This window comes from Ranitomeya imitator, chromosome 5 (assembly GCF_032444005.1).
Source record: "Ranitomeya imitator isolate aRanImi1 chromosome 5, aRanImi1.pri, whole genome shotgun sequence".
NCBI lineage: Eukaryota > Metazoa > Chordata > Amphibia > Anura > Dendrobatidae > Ranitomeya > Ranitomeya imitator.
Window position 1 is genome coordinate 195,465,389 of NC_091286.1, and position 25,294 is coordinate 195,490,682.

Sequence of the window (25,294 nt, forward strand, 5' to 3'; positions counted from 1 at the left end):
GGGGCAGAAAGCTGGACAAAGGGGCAGTATTCTGGACACGGGCATTATGCTGGACAAAGGGGCAGAAAGCTGGACACGGGCATTATGCTGGACACAGGGGCATTATGCTGGACACGGGCAGTATTCTGGACACGGGCAGAATGCTGGACACAGGGGCATTATGCTGGACACGGGCAGTATTCTGGACACAGGGGCATTATGCTGGACAAAGGGGCAGAAAGCTGGACACAGGGGCATTATGCTGGACACGGGCAGAATGCTGGACACGGGCAGAATGCTGGACACGGGCATTATGCTGGACACAGGGGCAGAATGCTGGACAAAGGGGCAGTATTCTGGACACGGGCAGAATGCTACACAGGGGCAGAATGCTAGACACGCTGGGGCAGAGATGCTGGACACGGGCATTATGCTGGACAAAGGGGCAGAATGCTGGACACGGGCAGAGATGCTGGACACGGGCAGAATGCTATACAGCGGCAGAATGCTGGACACGCTGGGGCAGAGATGCAGGACACAGGGGCATTATGCTGGACACAGGAGCATTATGCTGGACACAGGGGCAGTATTCTGGACACGGGCAGTATTCTGGACACGGGCAGAATGCTGGACACGCTGGGGCAGAATGCTGGACACGCTGGGGCAGAATGCTGGACACGCTGGGGCAGAATGCTGGACACGCTGGGGCAGAATGCTGGACACGCTGGGGCAGAATGCTGGACAAAAAGGCAGTATGCTGGACACAGAGGCAGAATGCTGGACACAGGGGCAGTATGCTGGACACGGGCAGTATGCTGGACACGGGCAGAATGCTGGACACAGGGGCAGTGATGCTGGACACACGGGCAGAGATGCTGGACACGGGGGCAGAGATGCTGGACACGGGGGCAGAGATGCTGGACACAGGGGCATTATGCTGGACACAGGGGCATTATGCTGGACACGGGCAGTATTCTGGACACGGGCAGAATGCTGGACACAGGGGCATTATGCTGGACACAGGGGCAGTATTCTGGACACGGGCATTATGCTGGACAAAGGGGCAGAAAGCTGGACACGGGCATTATGCTGGACACGGGCATTATGCTGGACACGGGCATTATGCTGGACACGGGCATTATGCTGGACACGGGCATTATGCTGGACACAGGGGCAGAATGCTGGACAAAGGGGCAGTATTCTGGACACGGGCAGAATGCTACACAGGGGCAGAATGCTGGACACGCTGGGGCATTATGATGGTCAAAGGGGCAGTATTCTGGACACGGGCAGAATGCTACACGTGCAGAATGCTAGACACGCTGGGGCAGAGATGCTGGACACAGGGGCATTATGCTGGACAAAGGGGCAGGATGCTGTACACAGGCAGAATGCTATACAGCGGCAGAATGCTGCACACGCTGGGGCAGAGATGCAGGATACAGGGGCATTATGCTGGACACAGGAGCATTATGCTGGACACAGGGGCAGTATTCTGGACACGGGCAGAATGCTGGACACGCTGGGGCAGAATGCTGGACACGCTGGGGCAGAATGCTGGACACGCTGGGGCAGAATGCTGGACACGCTGGGGCAGAATGCTGGACAAAAAGGCAGTATGCTGGACACAGAGGCAGAATGCTGGACACAGGGGCAGTATGCTGGACACGGGCAGTATGCTGGACACGGGCAGTATGCTGGACACGGGCAGTGATGCTGGACATACGGGCAGAGATGCTGGACACGGGGGCAGAGATGCTGGACACGGGGGCAGAGATGCTGGACACGGGGGCAGAGATGCTGGACACGGGGGCAGTATGCTGGACACGGGCAGAATGGAGAGACGGGGTATGATGAAAGACATGGGGGCATGACTGGAGACAGATGTGGAAGGATTGGAGACAGATGGGGCAGAATGGAGACACAAGAGGCATGATTGGAGACAAGTGGCAGGATTGCAGACATGGGGGCATGATTGGAGACACTGGGGGAAGAACTGGAGACAGACCTTGCAGGATCATGGGGCAGGATGGATATGATGGAGACAAATGGGTCAGGATGGGGAGATCATATGGGGCAGAATGGATACTCATGAGGGCAGGATGGGAGAACATATGGCTGACGCCAGGAATGAGACATACATTGGCCAGGATGGGGAATATTATTACCATAGGGACTAATTTATTGATATTATTACTGCAGTGATGTATTTATTTTATTTTTTGAGGATACAGTTTTAAATGAGGGGGCGGTCCTGTTACTGTGTAGAGTGATACTATGTCGCCTCTTTTTCTTCATGTGGTGTAATGTAGAAGTTGGAAAAATTAAGTAATGTATTCTACAAGCAGAGCTCGAGATAACTGTGTTATTTCCTGCAGAAACGAGTCCTGGCTGGATGAAATGATGGCGGTCTGTGCTAGATGAAAGATGAAGGACTTCACCTAGAGACGTCACTGGTGAGTCAGTGTGTTACCTATACACTGACACTATACACTGTATACAGAGCTCCTGTGTATAATTTCACTAGTGATCACTGTATTATCTGTACACAGACACTGCATACTAAGTACAGATCTCCTGTGTATAATGGCACTTATGGTGATAGTATGGTGCTTTTTTTTATTACTGATCAGAATTGCAGTATTTAGTCACTATATGGTGGTAATATGTGGTCTGGTCATGGTGTAGCGGTATTTGTTCTTTGTATGTGATATTCGATCACTGTGGTGGTAATATGTCATCTGGTCATAGTGCTGTGGTATTTGTTCTTTGTATTTGATATTATTGGTCATTTAAAAAATTGAAAAATAAATTAAAATATACCTAAGTTGTATTGCATATTTTAACAAATATTTAATAGGTTACAGTAGAGTAGGGTCTGGCCAAAAGTGTCTACTGTGTTATGGTGGCGGCTTAAAAAATCTTTTGGCCAAAACAAAAGCTGCGGGTTATATGTGTGATCTGGTGATGGGAACTGTTAATGTGTGATAGGAGAGAAGTGGAGTTTTTCCAAGAGAGAGCGGTGGGACTGTGGACAGTTCGAGGGGTGGAGGCGGGGCTGGGGTGGAGCCTGGGCGGAGTCTCAAGGGGGCCCCGAAAATTTTGCCAGTATGGGGCCCCGAAATTTCTAGTGGCAGCCCTGGATATTATACCAAGGAGGAGGCCAGGTTGGGAGGCATTATCACAGGAAGGAGTCCAGTATTGTGACATACTGTAATTACGCAAATGGCCTCCTTTATTACATACCATCCTCTCTAGTTGTGTATGGGGAGGTCCCTTATTATGTAGCATCCTCTATGTACAGTGCTGTCCCATTTTTACATAGTAATATGTCTTGTTATATATAGCACCGTCCCTTACACAGCGTTTCTTGTTAATTTTGTTTGTAAGCAAGAAAAGTTTTCTAAGAGGATAGATTCTATAGTAACACTTGACTTTAGTATACACATATTTTAGGCTACATATTCATGTCTTTTCTAGCAAAGCCCAGTATTGCTTAGGTGTCCATGGTAGCTATTTGTACCTATGGGTGAGCATATATCTTAATATTATAAAGCTTTTAGCTCTCTTATATGTCGTGTTCTAGAGAAGACTCTAGTAGAACTGAAACTTCAAAAGGAAATGATAATTTCTCAGCAAAGACATAAGAGCTCTGAAAAAAAACTTGGCTCCTACTAATCTGATCATGATATTCTCTAAGTAGTTACAACTCGTCCAGGGGATCACATGAGTGTTTATAGCCTTAAAAGGATCACATGAGGTTTATAACATTCTTCACATCACAAGACATTTGTCTGCTCAAGAAGAACTTTGTCTACAAAACTATACTCGGTGTAAACGCCTGCTGATGAGCAAACACATTACTGGCTTTAAAGGGAACCTTTCATGTCCTCCATGCCTCCAACCCAGGAGCATTTACATAGATACTGTAAATTCCCTGCCTAACCAGCCATTTAGAATGTTATTCGCTTAATTAATTTTTTTAAAAGTATTTATACAGTACAGACCAAAAGTTTGGACACACCTTCTCATTTAAAGATTTTTCTGTATTTTCATGACTATTAAAATTGTAAATTCACACTGAAGGCATCAAAACTATGAATTAACACATGTGGAATTATATACTTAACAAAAAAAGTGTGAAACAACTGAAAATATGTCTTATATTCTAGGTTATTCAAAGTAGCCACCTTTTGATTTGATGACTGCTTTGCACACTCTTGGCATTCTCTTGATGAGCTTCAAGAGGTAGTCACCGGGAATGGGCTTCCAACAATCTTGAAGGAGTTCCCAGAGATGCTTAGCACTTGTTGGCCCTTTTGTCTTCACTCTGTGGTCCAGCTCACCCCAAACCATCTTGATTGGGTTCAGGTCTGCTGACTGTGGAGGCCAGGTCATCTGGCGTAGCACCCCATCACTCTACTTCTTGGTCAAATAGCCCTTACACAGCCTGGATGTGTGTTTGGGGTCATTGTCCTGTAGAAAAATAAATGATGGTCCAACTAAGCGCAAACCGGATGGAATAGCATGCCGCTGCAAGATGCTGTGGTAGCCATGCTGGTTCAGTATGCCTTCAATTTTGAATAAATCCCCAACAGTGTCACCAGCAAAGCACCCCCACACCATCACACCACCTCCTCCATGCTTCATGGTGGGAACCAGGCATGTAGAGTCCATCCGTTCACCTTTTTTGCGTCGCACAAAGACACAGTGGTTGGAACCAAAGATCTCAAATTTGGACTCATTAGACCAAAGCACAGATTTCCACTGGTCCGATGTCCATTCCTTGTGTTCTTTAGCCCAAACAAGTCTCTTCTGCTTGTTGCCTGTTTTTTAGCAGTGGTTTCCTAGCAGCTATTTTACCATGAAGGCCTGCTGCACAAAGTCTCCTCTTAACAGTTGTTGTAGAGATGTGTCTGCTGCTAGAACTCTGTGTGGCATTGACCTGGTCTCTAATCTGAGCTGCTGTTAACCTGCGATTTATGAGGCTGGTGACTCGGATAAACTTACCCTCAGAAGCAGAGGTGACTCTTGGTCTTCCTTTCCTGGGGCGGTCCTCATGTGAGCCAGTTTCTTTGTAGCGCTTGATGGTTTTTGCAACTACACTTGGGGACACTTTTAAAGTTTTCCCAATTTTTCGGACTGACTGACCTTCAATTCTTAAAGGAATGATGGCCACTCGTTTTTCTTTACTTAGCTGCTTTTTTTTGCCATAATACAAATTCTAACAGTCTAGTCAGTAGGACTATCAGCTGTGTATCCACCAGACTTCTGCTCAACACAACTGATGGTCCCAACCCCATTTATAAGGCAAGAAATCCCACTTATTAAACCTGACAGAGCACACCTGTGAAGTGAAAATCATTTCCTGTGACTACCTCTTGAAGCTCATCAAGAGAATGCCAAGAGTGTGCAAAGCAGTCATCAAAGCAAAAGGTGACTACTTTGAAGAACCTAGAATATAAGACATATTTTCAGTTGTTTCACACTTTTTTGTTAAGTTTATAATTCCACATGTGTTAATTCATATTTTTGATGCCTTCAGTGTGAATTTACAATTTTCATAGTCATGAAAATACAGAAAAATCTTTAAATGAGAAGGTGTGTCCAAACTTTTGGTCTGTACTGTATATTTTCCTATGCTAATTAGGCCTTTGACTAGTCGATGGGGCATTAGTTTCCCTAGACTAGTTGGCCCTCTTTGCATGTTCTCACGCCCATGATTTGCGCCATCGGCAGCACCCCCCAAATTATATATGTGCTCTATCCAGCAGCGTCATTGAGCCTTGGAAGCTGGGTGTGCGCATGACCAAAAGTGCAGAATGTTTGTGAGCCATATGCCCTATCGACTGGTCAAAGGTCTAATTACCGCATAGACATACCATATATGTAACCTGTCTGTCACAACACATTTTTGGCTTGCCTAACAACAAACAGAACACCTATACTTTGCCATTAAAAAACGATGTCATTTGGCCTGTTCCCACATCCTGCAGAGAAGAAACTGACATTTTTGGCTTCCATTTGTTTATAATGCATGATCCGCTTTACTATAAAATGAAAGGTTCCCAGGTCCCTTCAGAATGAAGCAGGGAAATATTTCACATGGATCTTGTCTGAAAAGTATTTCCCTGCTGAAAACAAGTTTTGGAACTGTTGATGTAGAATTTCTTTTTCTCCTTAACCTATTTTAAGCATCTTTTAACGGTGTTATGCTGATGTTTGATGCTCTGGATGGACGATTTCGCAATATAAGGATTCGAGGCAAAAAATCTGACTGTACAGTATGTAGCAGTTCAGAATTACAGCTACTAGCAGACTACGAGGCATTCTGTGGTTCTTCTGCTTCGGATAAGGTTTCTACAATCACCCTATTTTGATTGTCCGAAATATTTTTTGCATTATATCATTAATTTTTTTTTCTTCTTGATTTCCAGTGCAGAACATTAAATATATTGTCTAATGAAGAGAGGATAACTGTTCAGGTAACAAATCTAGGAATAAATGTGATCATATTATAAATAAAGTCCCTCGCTTTTCTTGGTTTTCTGGCTTTCTGTAAGCATCATTAGAACTTACTAAATTAAGCAACACTGTATAAGCAGTTACACCAAATATGAACATTAACACAAATTGCGTAAATTAATAGTACTGGTTATTTTAAGAAACTTTGTAAAGTATCAGAGAAATCTGCCTTCCTTCTCCACTTAATAAACGCTTCTTCCACTATCTACTGAATTTGTCATCCACTGAGCGGTTTTTTTCAGACAAGATAGACTGCCAACACCTTATGTCATGTGACACCTATTATACTCTTTGGAGAGGGGAGTGGTGATGACCAGAGAGGAAACGGCAGACACAGACAAGAAGTCTGTGCTGAGCTCTCTAACAAGTCTTTTACCTCACCTGGTCACATGTAGACAGCTCTGGACTGCTCTACAGGTCCTTCTAAAAAAATTAGCATATAGTGTTAAGTTTCATTATTTACCATAATGTAATGATTACAATTAAACTTTCATATATTATAGATTCATTATCCACCAACTGAAATTTGTCAGGTCTTTTATTGTTTTAATACTGATGATTTTGGCATACAACTCCTGATAACCCAAAAAACCTGTCTCAATAAATTAGCATATTTCACCCATCCAATCAAATAAAAGTGTTTTTTAATAACAAACAAAAAAAACAACAAATAATAATGTTCAGTTATGCACTCAATACTTGGTCGGGAATCCTTTGGCAGAAATGACTGCTTCAATGCGGCGTGGCATGGAGGCAATCAGCCTGTGACACTGCTGAGATGTTATGGAGGCCCAGGATGTTTCAATAGCGGCCTTAAGCTCATCCAGAGTGTTGGGTCTTGCGTCTCTCAACTTTCTCTTCACAATATCCCACAGATTCTCTATGGGGTTCAGGTCAGGAGAGTTGGCAGGCCAATTGAGCACAGTAATACCATGGTCAGTAAACCATTTACCAGTGGTTTTGGCACTGTGAGCAGGTGCCAGGTCGTGCTGAAAAATGAAATCTTCATCTCCATAAAGCATTTCAGCCGATGGAAGCATGAAGTGCTCCAAAATCTCCTGATAGCTAGCTGCATTGACCCTGCCCTTGATGAAACACAGTGGACCAACACCAGCAGCTGACATGGCACCCCACACCATCACTGACTGTGGGTACTTGACACTGGACTTCAGGCATTTTGGCATTTCCTTCTCCCCAGTCTTCCTCCAGACTCTGGCACCTTGATTTCCGAATGACATGCAAAATTTGCTTTCATCAGAAAAAAGTACTTGGGACCACTTAGCAACAGTCCAGTGCTGCTTCTCTGTAGCTCAAAAGTGGCTTTACCTGGGGAATGCGGCACCTGTAGCCCATTTCCTGCACACGCCTGTGCACGGTGGCTCTGGATGTTTCCACACCAGACTCAGTCCACTGCTTCCTCAGGTTCCCCAAGGTCTAGAATCGGTCCTTCTCCACAATCTTCCTCAGGGTCCGGTCTCCTCTTCTCGTTGTACAGCGTTTTCTGCCACATTGTTTCCTTCCAACAGACTTACCATTGAGGTGCCTTGATACAGCACTCTGGGAACAGCCTATTTGTTGAGAAATTTCTTTCTGGGTCTTACCCTCTTGCTTGAGGGTGTCAATGATGGCCTTCTTGACATCTGTCAGGTCGCTAGTCTTACCCATGATGGGGGTTTTGAGTAATGAACCAGGCAGGGAGTTTATAAAAGCCTCAGGTATCTATTGCATGTGTTTAGAGTTAATTAGTTGATTCAGAAGATTAGGGTAATAGGTCGTTTAGAGAACCTTTTCTTGATATGCTAATTTATTGAGACAGGTTTTTTGGGTTATCAGGAGTTGTATGCCAAAATCATCAGTATTAAAACAATAAAAGACCTGACAAATTTCAGTTGGTGGATAATGAATCTATAATATATGAAAGTTTAATTGTAATCATTACATTATGGTAAATAATGAAATGTAACACTATATGCTAATTTTTTGAGAAGGACCTGTATAATATCCCCCATGCTGCTTTTCTCTGTGTGCTATACAAAGGAAAAAAGAGCAGGAATTTATTTGAACACTGCGATGTGTATAGCCGAGATCACATCAGCTTTCAACACCTCACAGTGGATTGCAAATTTCAAACGTAGCATGCGGAGGGGAAAAACTGGTGAAAATGGAAGATACAATTAATTTAATGTTCAGATATAGTGTCCTTTATCATGTACACACAAGACAGCTTATTATGAAAACTTACTTGAAAGTAGTTACCCCTTTAACCCCTATCTGCCATCTGACGGAATAGTACGTTTTGAACAGCTGACATGTGTCTGCAATAGGTGCGGGTGGACTTGCAATCCACCCGCGCCTATTAACTAGTTAAATGCCGCTGTCAAACTCTGACCGTGGCATTTAACAAGCACTTCCGGACTTCCGTCTGGAAATGTGCGCATCGGTGACCCCCCGTCACATGATCGGGGGTCATTGGCACATCGGCATGACAACCAGAGGTGTACTTGAGACCTCTGTGGTTGTTGATGCCAGACTGCTATGAGCGCTACCTTGTGGTCGGCGCTCATAGCAACTCAGCAATTCAGCTACATAGAGGCGATCTGAACATCGCCTCTATGTAGCTGAGCCAATCAAGTTTTGCCAGCTTCTAGCCTCCTATGGAGGCTATTGAAGAATGGCAAAAAAATTTTAAAAAGTTTTTAAAAAATACGAAAAAATAAAAGTTCAAATCACCCCCCTTTCGCCCCATTCAAAATAAAACAAAAAAAATCAAACCTGCACATATTTGGTATCGCCGTGTTCAGAATCACCTGAGCCAGGGCAAATGCCAGAAGGGCCGGTGGCAGTCGTGGGCCGCTCGCCAGCGCCGACTAATCCCCCCCCCCCCTTGCCGCCAACTACCCCCAACACCGCCGTATTATACTACAGTTGAATGCAATGATGGAGGAGAGAGCATCTGCTGTCGCTCTCTCTCCCATCATTCCACGCTCTGCCTCTGACACTGCGGGTGCGCGATGACGTCATATCATCGCGTACCTGCTGTGTGTCGGGCGGGCAGACTGCAGCTGCTGAGACCGGAGCCGGGAGCAGCGCGGGACACGAGAGGTGAGGAGTGTTTTTTTTTTTTTTTTTTCTTGTTGTTGTTGTTTTTTTAACCCCTTAATCCCATGTGATGTACTATCCCGTCAAGGTGACCTGGGACTTAATTCCCAGTGACGGGATAGTACGTCATATGCGATCGGCCGCGCTCATGGGGGGAGCGTGGCCGATCGCGGCCGGGTGTCAGCTGACTATCGCAGCTGACATCTGGCACTATATGCCAGTAGCGGTCACGGACCGCTCCCGCCACATTAACCCCCGGCACACCTCGATCAAACATGATCGCATTGTTCCAGGGGCATAGGAAAGCATCGCGCAGGGAGGGGGCTCCCTGCGTGCTTCCCTGAGACGATCGGTACAAGGCGATGTGCTCACCGTGTACCGAGCGTCTCCTCCCTGCAGGCCCCGGATCCAAAATGGCCGCGGGGCTACTTCCGGATCCTGCAGGGACTACTTCCGGGTCCAGAGCAGGCGCTGGTAACCAAGGAGCAAGGCACGCCAGATCGCTGATCTGACACAGTGCTCTGCAAAGTGTCAGATCAGCGATCTGTCACTATACAGTGATGTCCCCCCTGGGACAAAGTAAAAAAGTTAAAAGAAAAAAAAAAAACTTTAGATGTGTAAAAAAAAAAAAAAAAAATTCCTAAATGAAGAAAAAAAATATATATATTGTTCCCATAAATACATATCTAAATAAAAAAAAAACAACAAAAGTACACATATTTAGTATCGCCGCGTCCGTAACGACCCGACCTATAAAACTGTCCCATTAGTTAACCCCTTCAGTGAACACCGTAAAAAAAAAAGAGGCAAAAAACAACGCTTTATTATCATACCGCCGAACAAACAGTAGAATAACACGCGATCAAAAAGACGGATATAAATAACCATGGTACCGCTGAAAACGTCATCTTGTCCCGCAAAAAACGAGCCACCATACAGCATCATCAGCAAAAAAATAAAAAAGTTACAGTCCTCAGAATAAAGCGATGCAAAAATAATTATTTTTTCTATAAAATAGTTTTTATGGTATAAAAAGCACCAAAACATAAAAAATTGAGGTATCGCTGTAATCATACTGACCCGAAGAATAAAACTGCTTTATCCATTTTACCGAACGCGGAACGGTATAAACGCCCCTTCCCCCCCCAAAAGAAATTCATGAATAGCTGGTTTTTGGTCATTCTGCCTCACAAAAATCGGAATAAAAAACGATCAAAAAATGTCACGTGCCCGAAAATGTTACCAATAAAAACGTCAACTCGTCCCGCAAAAAAAAAGACCTCACATGACTCTGTGGACCAAAATATGGAAAAATTATAGGTCTCAAAATGTGGTAACGCAAAGATTATTTTTTGCAATAAAAAGCGTCTTTTAGTGTGTGACGGCTGCCAATCATAAAAATCCGCTAGAAAACCCGCTAGAAAAGTAAATCAAACCCCCCTTCATCACCCCCTTAGTTAGGGAAACATAAAAATATTAAAAAAAAGTATTTTTTTCCATTTTCCCATTAGGGTTGGGGTTAGGGTTGGGGCTAGGGTTAGGGTTGGGGCTAGGGTTGGGGCTAGGGTTAGGGTTGGAGCTAGGGTTACGGTTGGGGCTAGGGTAGGGGCTAGAATTGGGGTTGGGGCTAGGGTTGGGGCTAGGATTGGGGTTGGGGCTAAAGTTAGGGTTGGGGCTAAAGTTAGGGTTGGGTCTAAAGTTAGGGTTAGGGTTTGGATTACATTTACGGTTAGGGTTAGGGGTGTGGTTAGGGTTATGGTTGGGATTAGGGTTAGAGGTGTGTTTGGGATAGGGTTTCAGTTAGAATTGGGGGTTTCCACTGTTTAGGCACATCAGGGCTCTGAATACGCGACATGGCGTCGGATCTCAATTCCAGCCAATTCTGCGCTGAAAAAGTAAAACAGTGGTCCTTCCCTTCTGAGCTCTCCCGTGCGCCCAAACGGGTTTACCCCAACATATGGGGTATCAGCATACTCAGGACAAATTAGACAACAACTATTGGGGTCCAATTTCTCTTGTTATTCTTGGGAAAATAAAAATTTGGGGGTCTAAAAAAAACATTTTTGTGGGACAAAAATTAATTTTTATTTTCACGACTGCGTTATAAACTGTAGTGAAACACTTGGGGGTTCAAAGCTGTCAAAACACATCTAGATAAGTTCCTTGGGGGGGTCTAGTTTCCAAAATGGTGTCACTTGTGGGGGGTTTCTACTGTTTAGGTGCATCAGGGACTCTGCAAATGCAACGTGACGCCTGCAGACCAATCCATCTAAGTCTGCATTCCAAATGGTGCTCCTTCCCTTCCGAGCTCTGCCATGCGCCCAAACGGTGGTTCCCCCCCACATAAGGGGTATCAGCGTACTCAGGACAAATTGGACAACAACTTTTGGGGTCGAATTTCTCCTGTTACCCTACAAAACTGGGGGCTAAAAAAATAATGCACGGCTCTGCATTATAAACTGTAGTGAAACACTTGGGGGTTCAAAGCTGTCAAAACACAGCTAGATAAGTTTCTTAGGGGGTCTACTTTCCAAAATGTTGTCAATTGTGGGGAGTTTCAATGTTTAGGCCCATCAGGGGCTCTCCAAACTCAATATGGCGTCCCATCTCAATTCCAGTCAATTTTACATTGAAAAGTCAAACGGCGCTCCCTCCCTTCCAAGCTCTGCCGTGCGCCCAAACAGTGGTTTACCCCCACATGTGGGGTATCGGCATACTCAGTACAAATGGCTCAACAACTTATGGGGTCCAATTTCTTCTCTTACCCTTGGGAAAATAAAAAATTGGGGGTGAAAAGATCATATTTGTGAAAAAATATGATTTTTTAGTTTTACGGCTCTGCATTATAAACTGCTGTGAAGCACTTTGTGGGTTAAAGTGCTCACCACACATCTAGATAAGTTCCTTAGAGGGTCTACTTTCCAAAATGGTGTCACTTGTGGGGGGTTTCACGGTTTAGGCACATCAGGGGCTCTCCAAACGCAACATGGCGTCCCATCTCAATTCCAGTCAATTTTGCATTGAAAAGTCAAATGGCGCTCCTTCCCTTCCGAGCTCTGCCATGCGCCCAAACAGTAGTTTACCCCCACATGTGGGGTATCGGCGTACTCCGAACAAATGGCACAACATCTTTTGCAGTCCAATTTCTTCTCTACCCTTGGGAAAATAAAGAAAATTGGAGCTGAAGTAAATTTTTTGTGAAAAAATGTTAAATGTTAATTTATTTTTAAACAAATTCCTGTAAAACACCTGAAGGGTTAATAAACTTCTTGAATATGGTTTTGAGCACCTTGAGGGGTGCAGTTTTTAGAATGGTGTCACACTTGGGTATTTTCTATCATATAGACCCCTCAAAATGACTTCAAATGTGATGTGGTCCCTAAAAAATATTGATGTTGTAAAAATGAGAAATTGCTGGTCAACTTTTAACCCTTATAACTCCCTGACAAAAAAAATTTTTGGTTCCAAAATTGTGCTGATGTAAAGTAGACATGTGGGAAATGTTACTTATTAATTATTTTACATGACATATCTCTGTGATTTAAGGGCATTAAAATTCAAAGTTGGAAAATTGCAAAATTTTCAAAATTTTAGCCAAGTTTCCGTTTTTTTTCACAAATAAACGCAAGTTATATCGAAGAAATTTTACCACTATCATGAAGTACAATATGTCACGAGAAAACAGTGTCAGAATCGCCAAGATCCGTTGAAGCTGGGCTGTGCTGCATTACATTCTATGTGGGCTGTGCTGTATTACATTCTATGGGGGCTGGCTGCATTACATTCTATGGGGGCTGGCTGCATTACATTCTATGGGGGCTGACTGCATTACATTCTATGGGGGCTGGCTGCATTACATTCTATGGGGGCTGGCTGCATTACATTCTATGGGGGCTGGCTGCATTACATTCTATGGGGGAGGGCTGTATTACATTCTATGGGGGGCTGTATTACATTCTCTGGGGGCTACATTATATTCTATGGGGGCTGTATTATATTCTATGGGGAGGTGGGCTGTATTACATTCTATGGGGGCTGTATTATATTTTATGGAGGGGCTACATTATAGTTTATGGGGGGCTGCATTATGTTTTATGAGGGGGCTACCATATATTATGTATGCAGGGGCTGCATTATACTATATGAAGGGGCTGCATTATATTCTCTGGGGGGTTACATTACTCAGGGGGCTACAATATATTCTGTGGGGTGGCTGCATTATACTCTGGGGTGACATCATTATACTATATGTTGGCTGCATTATACTGTATCAAGGACTATGGGGAATACATTATACTATATGAAGAACTATGGGGTGCATTACACTATGGGAAGTGAATTGTACTACATGGATGACGATGGCGGGGCATTATACTATATGGAGCACTATGAGGAATGTATTATACTATTTGGAGGACTGAGGAGTATATTATACTTTTATGGAGGAATTGCAGTGTATTTTAATATATGGAGGACTATGGGGAGTGTATTATACTATATGGAGGACTGAGGAGTGTATTATACTATATGGAGGACTGAGGTGCACATTATAATATATGGAGGACTATGGGGTGTATTATACTAAACAAGCAAAATGCTGCCTATTCATCGAGTGATTGGATTGTTTTTTTGTGGGGACAGAATTCCTTGTGCTCAGCAGCACATCGCCGGTGTAAACTGTAGATGTGCTGCTGATAACCTGATACTGTATGGGGACAGATTGATCTAATTGTGATTGTTCTGTTCCCTTCATTCTTTCTCAGTTGGTGTAAAGAGGCCGGGAAACAAGCGAACGACTTCAGTATTGTCGATCATACTTGTTTAGCGGCCTGAGATCAGCGCATGTAAATACAGCAGAAATGCTTCGCAGGGAGATGAGGCAAGGATGATGACAGTTGTAGTTATCACCCAGCACCTGGGAATAGCGCTAACTCTACTGCTTTTCGCAGCCGCCAGAGCATTTAATTCTGGTATGTGTAATGATTTTTAGGGTTGATGTCAGCTGCGTAATGTCAGCTGCTATCAATCCCTGGTGTAAGTAATTGAGAGGTGTCTATCAGACACCCCCACTACTAGCCCAGACCTGGGGAGACCCAGCGACTCTGAAGAGCGGTGACGGTAGTAACAATACCGCACTTCACAGTCGCCAAGTTCAGCGCAAGACCCGGAATATCTGTATTCATCAGTAACTCAGTAACGTCACCGCTCTTCAGAGTCACTGGGTCTCAAGCTGCGCAGCGGAACCAAAAGTGGCTGTAGGCAAAGTATATGGAGCATCAGAATGAGGTTCCATAGCCTTTGGTAGTCTCATCCCTTCATTATCTACAAGATCCAGTTATGTAGGTAAAGTAGCGGCTTTTCTTGGTACTGCAACTAAAAGCCATAAATAGGACTGAGCTGTAATGCTGGATACAGCTGTAATTATCTATATATATATTTGTCTAAGGGTTTTTCTGTCTGTCTGTCTTGGAAATCCCGCGTCTCTGATCAGCGACGGGCACAGCATGGCGACGATGATGTCATAAAGGTTGCCTCGACCAGTCAGTGACGGGCACAGCATGGCGACGATGATGTCATAAAGGTTGCCTCGACCAATCAGCGACGGGCACAGTCTGCTGCGAATTCTGGAATCATCATTGTCCATATACTACGGGGACATGCATATTCTAGAATACCCGATGCGTTAGAATCGGGCCACAATCTAGTATGTTATATAGTCGTGTTACACTCCCCTCACTTCTTCTGACCTACAAGTGTACAAAGATATTATACAGTCACCATGTGACAAGTAGGCCCGTGTAACTTCAAATGCCAGGGCTGAACTTTAGTCAATAAAAAAAAAGGATTAACCTGATCGCTAAACGTTTTTTTTGTTGCAGCGACATTGCATTAAAATGCAATAACGGGCAATGAAAAGAACATATCTGCACCAAAATGGTATCATTAAAAATGTCAGTTCGGCACCCAAAAAATAAGCCCTCACCTGACCCGAGATCAAGAAAAATGGAAACACTAGGAGTATCGGAAAATGGTGCAAATTTTTTTTTTTTTTTTTAGTAAAGTTTGGAATTTTTTTTTCACCACTTGCCTAAAAAATAACCTAGACATGTTTGGTGTCTATGGACTCGTAATGACCTGGAAAATAATAATGGCAGGTCAGTTTTAGCATTTAGTGAATCTAGCAAAAAAGCCAAACAAAAAACAAGTGGAATTTTGTTCCCGTTTTCTAGTACACGACATGGTAAAACCAATGGTGTTGTTCAAAAGTGCAACTCGTCCCACAAAAAATAAGCCTCACATGACCATATTGACAGAAAAATAAAAAAGTTATGGCTCTGGGAAGGAGGGGAGCAAAAAACGAAAACACAAAACCGAAAAAAACTCCTGGGGTTAACCCCTTTCTGACCTCGGACGGGATAGTACGTCCGAGGTCAGATCACCTGCTTTGATGCGGGCTCCGGCGGTGAGCCCGCATCAAAGCCGGGACATGTCAGCTGTTTTGAACAGCTGACATGTGCCCGTAATAGGCGCGAGCAGAATCGCGATCTGCCCGCGCCTATTAACTAGTTAAATGCCGCTGTCAAACGCAGACAGCGGCATTTAACTTCCGCTTCCGGCCGAGCGGCCGGAAATGACGTCATCGCCGACCCCCGTCACATGATCGGGGGTCGGCGATGCTTCAGAATTGTAACCATAGAGGTCCTTGAGACCTCTATGGTTACTGATCGCCGGCAGCTGTGAGCGCCACCCTGTGGTCGGCGCTCACAGCACACCTCCATTTCTGGTATGTAGCAGCGATCAGCAGATCGCTGCTATGTAGCAGAGGCGATCGAGTTGTGCCTGCTTCTACTTAGGTAAAAAATAACCTAGTCATGTTAGGTGTCTATGAACTCGTACTGACCTGGAGAATCATAATGGCAGGTCAGTTTTAGCATTTAGTGAACCTAGCAAAAGCAAAAAAAAACAAACAAAAAACAAGTGTGGGATTGCACTTTTTTTGCAATTTCACCGCACTTGGAATTTTTTTCCCGTTTTCTAGTACACGACATGGTAAAACCAATGATGTCGTTCAAAAGTACAACTCGTGCCGCAAAAAATAAGCCCTCACATGGCCAAATTGACGGAAAAATAAAAAAGTTATGGCTCTGGGAAGGAGAGGAGTGAAAAACGAACACGGAAAACGAAAAATCCCAAGGTCATGAAGGGGTTAAAGGAAACCTGTAATGATAGCTTTACTACTGAAACTATAGTTGTATGGCATTATGGGTTCTAGGAAAACAGTAACAATCATTCCTATTTTTTAAGTAATCTGATGTGACTTTAAAGTCACATGCACATTAAACTGGATGTGCATTGACGTGATCAGGCAGCCACAAAACATGTGAGAATTGCCTGACAAACACGGGCAATCGTGCGCTCGCAGGGACTCGAACATGTCACTGGAGCAACCTAGGCAAACTCTGCACTTACCAGCAGCCATTGTGTAGAGCTGTGCAGTCTGAGGAAAGCTGCAGTAACCAGAGCAGGAGGACCTGACATACCAACAAACAGTAAGTGCCACATCATCCTGTGTTCTACTGACACAGCCTCTGCACAAACCCCAGCATTAAATGTGGATTGTCAATATGCTGAAATCCTCCCTCTTATCAGTTTGGAGACCAGCAATATGCTACCAGTGTTAAAGGGATATAAAAAGTTATCATCTATCTAGTGGTCAAACGCCCACCGACCTCTAGAAAAGGTGACCTGCTTTGTTGCTTGTGTGTGCTGCATTCAGTGTGTGTGAGACTGCTGGAGACACCTGGACATTGAACTGTGATGGTTTTGCTGCCGAGAGAACATTAAAGGGAACCAGTAACGATGATTTCACACCCCAAATTATTTATAAGCGCATGTAGACCTTTCAACGACAAGAGCAGCAATATCTTTACATGGCCGGTCTGTTCCTCCATTACTGAGAAATCAGCGTTTGAATTGATATGGAAATGTCTATGGTAGATCTGAAGCCCGCGTCATCACAGCTCTATTCCCTGCCAGCACTGCTTCCTGTGTGATTGACGGGTCCCTTGTCTGAGGTCACACAGCCTAGAGGCAATCAGACAAGCAGGAGGAGGTGACTAGATGGGGAATAGATCTGGGGTGACAGAAGCTTCAGATCTACAACTAATTCTTCAGCCTCATTTGCATATCAATTGAAACACTGATTTGTCGGTAAGGTATGAACGGAGCGGCCATGTAAAGTATTTGCAAAGGCGACATGTGCATAGAAATAGATTGGGGGTGAAATCCTGCTGACAGATTCCTTTTCAGCTTCATTTCTGTTAGGAGTTTGACTATCATTCCGAATGGTAATAATTGTAAAATCTGCGCTGTTCACTTGGTTTTCCTCTAACATTGCATCTTCTTTAAAGATCAGAAGCAATGTCACCTCCACTGCTGTGTTAAATAAATGTAATATATTTTTGCTAAACGATGTCACGTACCAGTTTCCTGTTTTTTTTCTTCTAAAACTATTAGTAACGATGCTAATTATTCCATCAGGGTTTTTTTTTTTTTTGCACATATTTCACACATTTCCTTTTAGTATTCTTTTCTTAGCCTTTCTGGAAGGGAAGGAAATGCTGAAAAGCGTTCTCCACCCTTTTCTTGGTTTCTACAAGCACGATTTAGCTGCATTTTCCATATATCCAAGATACAGCTAGGATTACACAACAAAATGAAACAAGGAGTTCAATGTTCTTTTGTCTTTACCAATTTTAGTATAATATGTTTTACATTTATCAGTTCTTTTTTTGCTGCCGAGTTCCAATCCTCTGATCTTTCTGAAACGTGAGAAATCTAACATTTATTATTTTGCATTCTCTCTGGATGGCTGTGGTCACTGTGCAGGATGCTGTACACATGAAGGCAAAAAGGTTTACAGTCACCGGGTATATAATGTAAATATAAATACATAAGAAGAAATAAAGCACAAAAAGTCCCAAATAAAAAAATTGTATATCAAAGTTTATTCAAAAACATATTAGACACAAAATATCGGGGGTAGCAATAATAAAGTTTCAGACAAAGTGGATAGTTGAATACACAGGTGTAACGCACAAAATCCACATTTATTTTAGTGGATGGGAAGGCCAGAAAAAAGCAGCAAATTACGGTAGATAAAGTGCCAGTGCCAATGAAGTTAATGCTCCCATGTGTGTGCAGGTCTCCATGCAAATAACACGAAATGTCTCAATATGCAGATGATTTAATAAAATAGTACAAAAAAATATAACTATTTTGTTATCAACATGAAAGAGTTGTATAACACTAGTAAGAAAAATAGAAAAAATAGATGTATACCGTGTGAGACAGTGACCGTTGTCATATGTGAGGGTCACTATGCTTCCCCCAGGATGCGCATAGAAGCGTATTGAGGAATGTATTGCAGTCACAGGCACAGCTGTGGTTGCAGTGCAAAATAAAAGTAAGACTTAGTCTTGGGCAAGCTATTTGCCCAAAGCAGATTTAAGAAAACCTGCCATTATTTTTGAAGCGGACTACAGGATGGTAGTGGGGCATCTGTTTACTCTCGGCCAGGTCTTCCAAGGGCCTACGGCCACAGGTTCCTAGTAAACACCCTGCAGCAGAGGTTTGGGTGTGTCAGTTTTGGTTTGCAAGCATACTGAGCAGAAGGCCCTGCAGAGCTCAGTCTGTGTGAAGCAACATGGAGCTAAGTGGAGCCAAAAGGCCTGGCACCCCTCAGCATACACGGCGGTGCAGTCGCCCACGGTAACTGATTGCGGACGGTTTTGAGGATATCTTTGAGATCCAGTTGTAAGTTTTCTTTGGACATTGAGGCTGTGTGCACACGTTGCGGTTTTTTCACGGTTTTTCCCGATAAAAAAGCTAGAAAACTGCAAAAAAAACCGCATACAATAAGCATCCCATCATTTAGAATGAATTCCACATGTTTTGTGCACATGATGCGTTTTTTTCCGCAAAGAAAACGCATCGCGGTAAAAACCGCAGCATGTTCATTAATTTTGCGGTTTTTTTGCGGATTTCCCACCACAAAATGCATTGGGAAGTGTCCGGAAAAAACCGAGGCAAAAACGCATGCAGTTTTTTTTGCGGATTTCTTGCAGAAAATATCTGGTTTTTCTCAGGAATTTTCTGCGAGAAATCCTGAATGTGTGCACATAGCCTAAAAGACATTTGAACTTTCCTGTGGTCACTGCCTGTCTGTCACACTGCACCATCCCCGCTGCACTACAACCGCAGGGAAGAAAAATGACATGTATAGTGCTAAAGTCTGCTCTTACCCATAATCTCCACTTCGGACCAAGTGCCGTCAGCCCCAATGCACGTTTCACGTGGGCTTCCTCGGGGGTCTCGGGGAAGGAGTGTCCCGAGTTATTATAGCACCCCTCATCACTAGGTGTAGGGTTTGATGGATTATTAACATGGTTTCTGTTCTAAGGATTTTGCTTATGTAATGTAAATATAACTGATTGGTGGGGGGTGCCAGGTATTGACCCGCCACCAATCTGATAGGTCATCAGTATCTTAAGGAAAAGAGAAAAAATCTCACTGTCCCAGATGCAAATTCAGTAGAAATGATCCTGCTATTTTAAGTTGTGTTGCATAAAAAAAAACCCTCTGAACTGCTTCTCAGGTGCATATGATGATCTTTCGATAGGAAATTGAGATTCTGGCATCCACAAAAGTGTGATAGTAAAATGTAACCTTTAAATTGTTCATAATTCCAATTTATGGAAAATGTGCATGATAAAAAAAACAAATGCGGTCTTATGTGCTTCAGATAGCTATGAATAAGGATCAATATAGGATCCGAAACGCATAAGACTGCAAGAGTTATTTTAATAATGTGCATTTTCATTATGATCCTTTCAAAATTAATTACATTTTATTATGTTTTTGTGGATTTTGGAATATCCATTTCCTATGTATTGATCTTCATCAATAACTTAAGCCTGGATAATCAAGTTAATTTTTAAGGGCTTAATACCATTAATCATAAGGACATTATCTTCTTGGGAAAACCCCCTTTGAGTTTTATTAAATATAAGACCATTCAAAAAAGCTATAACAATACTGAAAAATTGTGCTTTAGATTATTTTTCATCTTAATATTTTGTTTGTTCCAATTTCAGCTCTATAAACAAATGCTTGATGAAAAAGTTCCACACTTGCTAATTGATGTGCGACCACAGGCTGAAGTGGATATATGTCACCTGGAACATTCTATTCGTATCCTTACTTCTAGAGGATGAGTGATATTTTTGTGAAATATTTTTTGTTTTTTTTAATATACGGTATATATGTCTAGTCATCAAAAGTTTTGGAAAAAAAAAACCCACACTGGACAGCAGTAAATCCATCTCTATGATCTGTGGACAGCACAGTATAAAGAAGGAGAAGCTGAGCAGAGTATATGGGTTTATGGGAAAAGATTCTTTATCATTTATTCCTTGAAATTCCTGGTGTGCATATCCGTATGAGTCCAGCGGGCGGTCCTACTAGTGATTGACACCTATCTGCATACACAGTCATACAGGAAAGACTGCCAATCACACCAAGGAACATCCTGTCTGGAGATCCCATATTCAACATGACAGGTTCCCTTTAACTTTCCTTTTTCTAAAATGAATTGTTTAGGTAATTTTTGTAATCTAGGAATAATGGCATAGACGGGCATACCCTTTAAAATAATGTTTGCACTATCCCAAGTGATCAGGGCTATGGAAATAACTGAGATGGCTGCTCTACACTGTTTCTGTAATTGCCATCTATAGAAATTATAGACCTCCAGTGACCCTTGTATAGAGACAGATATTCTCATCTCGAGACTAACACTTTAACTGAACACTTTTTTTCTTAACGTACTTAAAGATATATCTTTGAGTCAACTGGAAGACAGAAATTTGACTTGGGTCAATGTCCTGACTGAAAGACTGTCAGAAGTAACCAAGAGCACTAAAGAAATGGGCAATAAAGGTAAGCTCTAGAAATAGCCCCCTATATTCCCGCAATAATCATTGTTCTTTTATTCATATTTCTTTACATCATTTTTCAATAAAGCCTGACAAATTTACTGCATAGTTAACTAATTTAGCCTCCTGGGAAATAATGGGAATCTGTCACGTAAAAAATGCTATTCACCTGCAGATATGGGTTAGCTCTGCAGGCTAATGGCGTGCTGAAGCTGCTCGGCGTCCGCTTTGAAAGCCCAGCTACTGGGAGAAAATTAACTGTGTTCCTCCATGCTGACTCAGGCTTCTGTCAGCGCTCATAGTGAGTTGCGGCTGTAATCGTGCGCCATCACTGACTGACAGCTGGCTTTGGACTGGTGCACTGTAGAGCCAGCTGTCAGTCAGTGCCGGTGTAAGGTTACAGCCACTGTGCGGTGACTGAAAGCCTCAGCCTCATTCCCTTCCAATAGCCAGACTTTCCATGTGGTGGCAGCACGGCTTCAGGGCACTATTAACCCTGAGATTAACCCTATAGTCACAGGTCAATAGCGTTTTTTCACATGACAGGTTCCCTTTAAGCCTTTCCTCTTCTCATAATGCCGTGTCTGGCTGTAAGTCCTCATTCAGATGTCTGATTCTCCAGGTATGCAAAAAACGGTCCAAGTCTCATCAAAGTGTGGTCAGTTTTAACAATTAGTGTTTCAACAGTGATTTTTCATGTATGAATAAAAAAAATAATTAGCAAAGCTTCTTTTAGACATGGCGATGTTCATCACGGACTGCACCAGAATTACACATTGATGCCAACCGTGTGCTGTCTGAGATTTTTCTCTGACCCATGCACTTGTATGGCTTCAATCAAAAATTGGACCCCGGGGTCACAAAAAATCACAGATGTGAATAGCACCATAGACTATAATGGGTGCGTATTCTGCACTTGAAAAACACAGATGGAGCAAATACATGAAAAACTGATATCTGAATGACGCCTAAATCTGTCCTTATATATGAAATAAAGGTTTGATAAATGACTTTTTAGATAATCATTATTTTTCATGACCATAATCATGCATGCTTGACCGAGCAAGCCTGCAGTTAGAACAATAGAGGAAATTATGACCTGGGAACTTTCTGTCTTTTCTGTATACTCCTTGTTGATTTTTAACTGGTCTTTAAAGAAGCTCCTCTGATTCTGACGCTCTTTGTCGCTGCATCACTCCTTTTCAGAGATCTTCACATGTGTTTCTTCTGGAGCACACAAAGTTCTGGGTTTGTTTTAGTTAACAGGTGACAAATATTCATAAAATCGTTTAAAACATCCCGGGATATGTAAAATGTAATTTCCTTCCTTATGATGAAGCTGTGTGAGCTTGTTTATTGTATGTCGTATTGACATTGTATTTGCAATACTTTGCAGTAGATATAACGTTTTGATGTTTTTTTATGCATTTTTGCGCCCATAACATATGATACCAACAAAAATGCCTCTCAAACACAGTATGATCCCTACACAGCACTCTCCAGATGCACAGTATGATGACCCTACTGTTCTTACGTGGCAAAGTATGGTGACCCCAATAAAGTATGATGACCCAACTGCGACCCCAGTTGAAAATGCAAGCAATCTGGCCATCACACAGCTCCAAAAAATGTAACAAGTTAAGAAACAAAACCTTTTTTATTATTTTTTACTATTTTTTTACACCACTGAAAAAAACAACACTGTACAAGCTTAGTATCACTGTATTGACCTAGAGAGTCTTTCTCCCGGGTCAATTTTACTAAATAATGAACACTAAAAAATAAAAAAAGTCAGTTAAATTGTGTTTGGTTTTTTTTGTTTTGTTTTTTTAGGGGGGGGGGGGCACCATATTCTCCATTTAAAGGGAATCTGTCAGGAGGTTTTTGCTATGTAATCTGAGGATGGCATGAAGTAGGGGTTAAAACACAGAATTCAACAATGTGTCACATGTCAAGCTGCATGGTGCTGTTTAATTACACTGAAGGTTTAATCACTGGGACATTATCATTGCTGGAACTAGCTGGTGTACGCTTCCAAGTCTGACTCCGCCCCCTCCTGTGATAAGCATCTCACTGTCTATGTACAGTATGTACACAGAGAGCCTGCTGTGGGCGGGGTGAGCTTTCTCTGCTCTGCTTCACTGCTAATTCTCTGATTGTGTCAGAACTGCAGCACCCAGAGATCTAAGTGATACATCCTTTGAATCATCTTCTCTTTCTCTACATCAGGCTGCTCTCAGATGAGCTAGCAATTACCTGGTGACAGATTCCCATTAACTGCATTTATATTTCCAGTACCTTATATGATAGGTAAAATGGTGTAATTGAACACGGTATATCTTGCACCATAAAAAAATAGGTTAAAGCCATTAAGGTTGGGTGTCACACACAGTGCTCGGTGTCTTGCCATTAGCAATTCATCTTGAATATTTCCATGGAAAGCTGCTGCGATATTTGGGGGGTGGCACTATGCTACACACATGCTGGGTGCTGTGTCTGCCATGCGGTATTATTACCTTTAGCGCTCGCTCACACCACCGTATAGCGCGGATGAGTGCTATTCTATTATCACTCTCAACAATGTTATTCAATGGGGCTGCTCTGCCCACTGATTTCTACAGTGACAGAATCTGTCTATGAAAGAAGTGCAGCATTCTACAATTTCGCTCCCAAATCTGATCAGTGTGAGAGAAAAAAAATTGCATGCCATGCAGACCATGAGTACACGGACCATCAGTCGCATCCTGTTTTTATGGATACAGTACAGTTCTGTCACTTAAGTAAATGTACATGGTTCTGTAATTGATTAATAGCTACATAGGAAAAAATCCTGCCACTTTTCTGGATGAAAATCGTCACTTTTTTTATACTGTTGTGTGACCCCAGCCTAAATCCATAGTAGAGAGAAGACAAGCAAAATACTTCTAAATCTATAAAATCTTCATGATCTATTGGTAAAGAATAATACTTGTTTTCATACATTTTGTGTTTTTTTAGTGATTGTTATATGCAAACTTGGGAATGATTCGCAAAAAGCTGTGAAGATACTACAGGAATTTTCAAACAGAAGCACGTCCAAATTTGAGGCTAAAGATATAATAGGCGGTTTGATGGCCTGGTCTGGAAAGATTGATTCCACTTTTCCACAATACTGAACTTTCATTTCTTGATGCAGTTCCAGTTCATTTGCATACCTAACTATTAAAATCAAATTGAAAAGGTTCTTTTTAATAAAGTTTTAAAACTTTGGTTGCAATATATGGTACAGACAATGGCTTTATCTCCCATTGAATCTGTAGAAAGTTGGCATTTAATGAGAAATAGAATGGAACACACGGTTGGTGCTATAAGGCTGGTGGATAGGGAATGTTTTCTATTTATTCAAAAAGAGCAAAAAAGTAGAAGCGGGTATGGTCTACGATAGAAGGTGGTTTACCAGGCAACCATTACTTTAGTGCATTCCCTGTTTTCTTGTTGTTTTTCTTTTTTAGTTCTCGGACAACTCCTTTAACCCTTTTCTGACATCGGCGTAATAGTACGCCGATGTCAGTATCCCCCGCTTTGATTTGGACTCCGGCGGCGGTATATGTACTAGATTGTGGCCTGATTGTAACGCATCGGGTATTCTAGAATATGCATGTCCCCATAGTATATGGACAATGATGATTCCAGAATTTGCGGCAGACTGTGCCCGT

At 42.7% G+C, this 25,294-nt stretch overlaps 1 protein-coding gene across 4 annotated transcripts in view; it reads left to right on the forward strand.

Annotated features, from left to right (window-relative positions):
* The window catches only part of MOCS3 (molybdenum cofactor synthesis 3), a 115,337-nt gene extending 90,482 nt beyond the window's left edge, over nt 1-24,855 (forward strand). For 2 of the 4 annotated variants that reach the window (XM_069769473.1, XM_069769475.1), the window contains exons 9-13: nt 6,175-6,335; nt 6,417-6,464; nt 20,760-20,856; nt 21,499-21,603; nt 24,597-24,855. In XM_069769473.1, coding sequence (XP_069625574.1) covers nt 6,175-6,335; nt 6,417-6,464; nt 20,760-20,856; nt 21,499-21,603; nt 24,597-24,754 — 569 coding nt within the window. In that variant the 3' untranslated portion in view covers nt 24,755-24,855. Of the gene's footprint in view, nt 1-6,174; nt 6,336-6,416; nt 6,465-20,759; nt 20,857-21,498; nt 21,604-23,076; nt 23,230-24,596 lie in introns of those variants that run through there. The other 2 variants (XR_011321963.1, XM_069769476.1) reach the window with 2 other exon arrangements.
* The last annotated feature ends 439 nt before the right edge of the window (nt 24,856-25,294 follow it).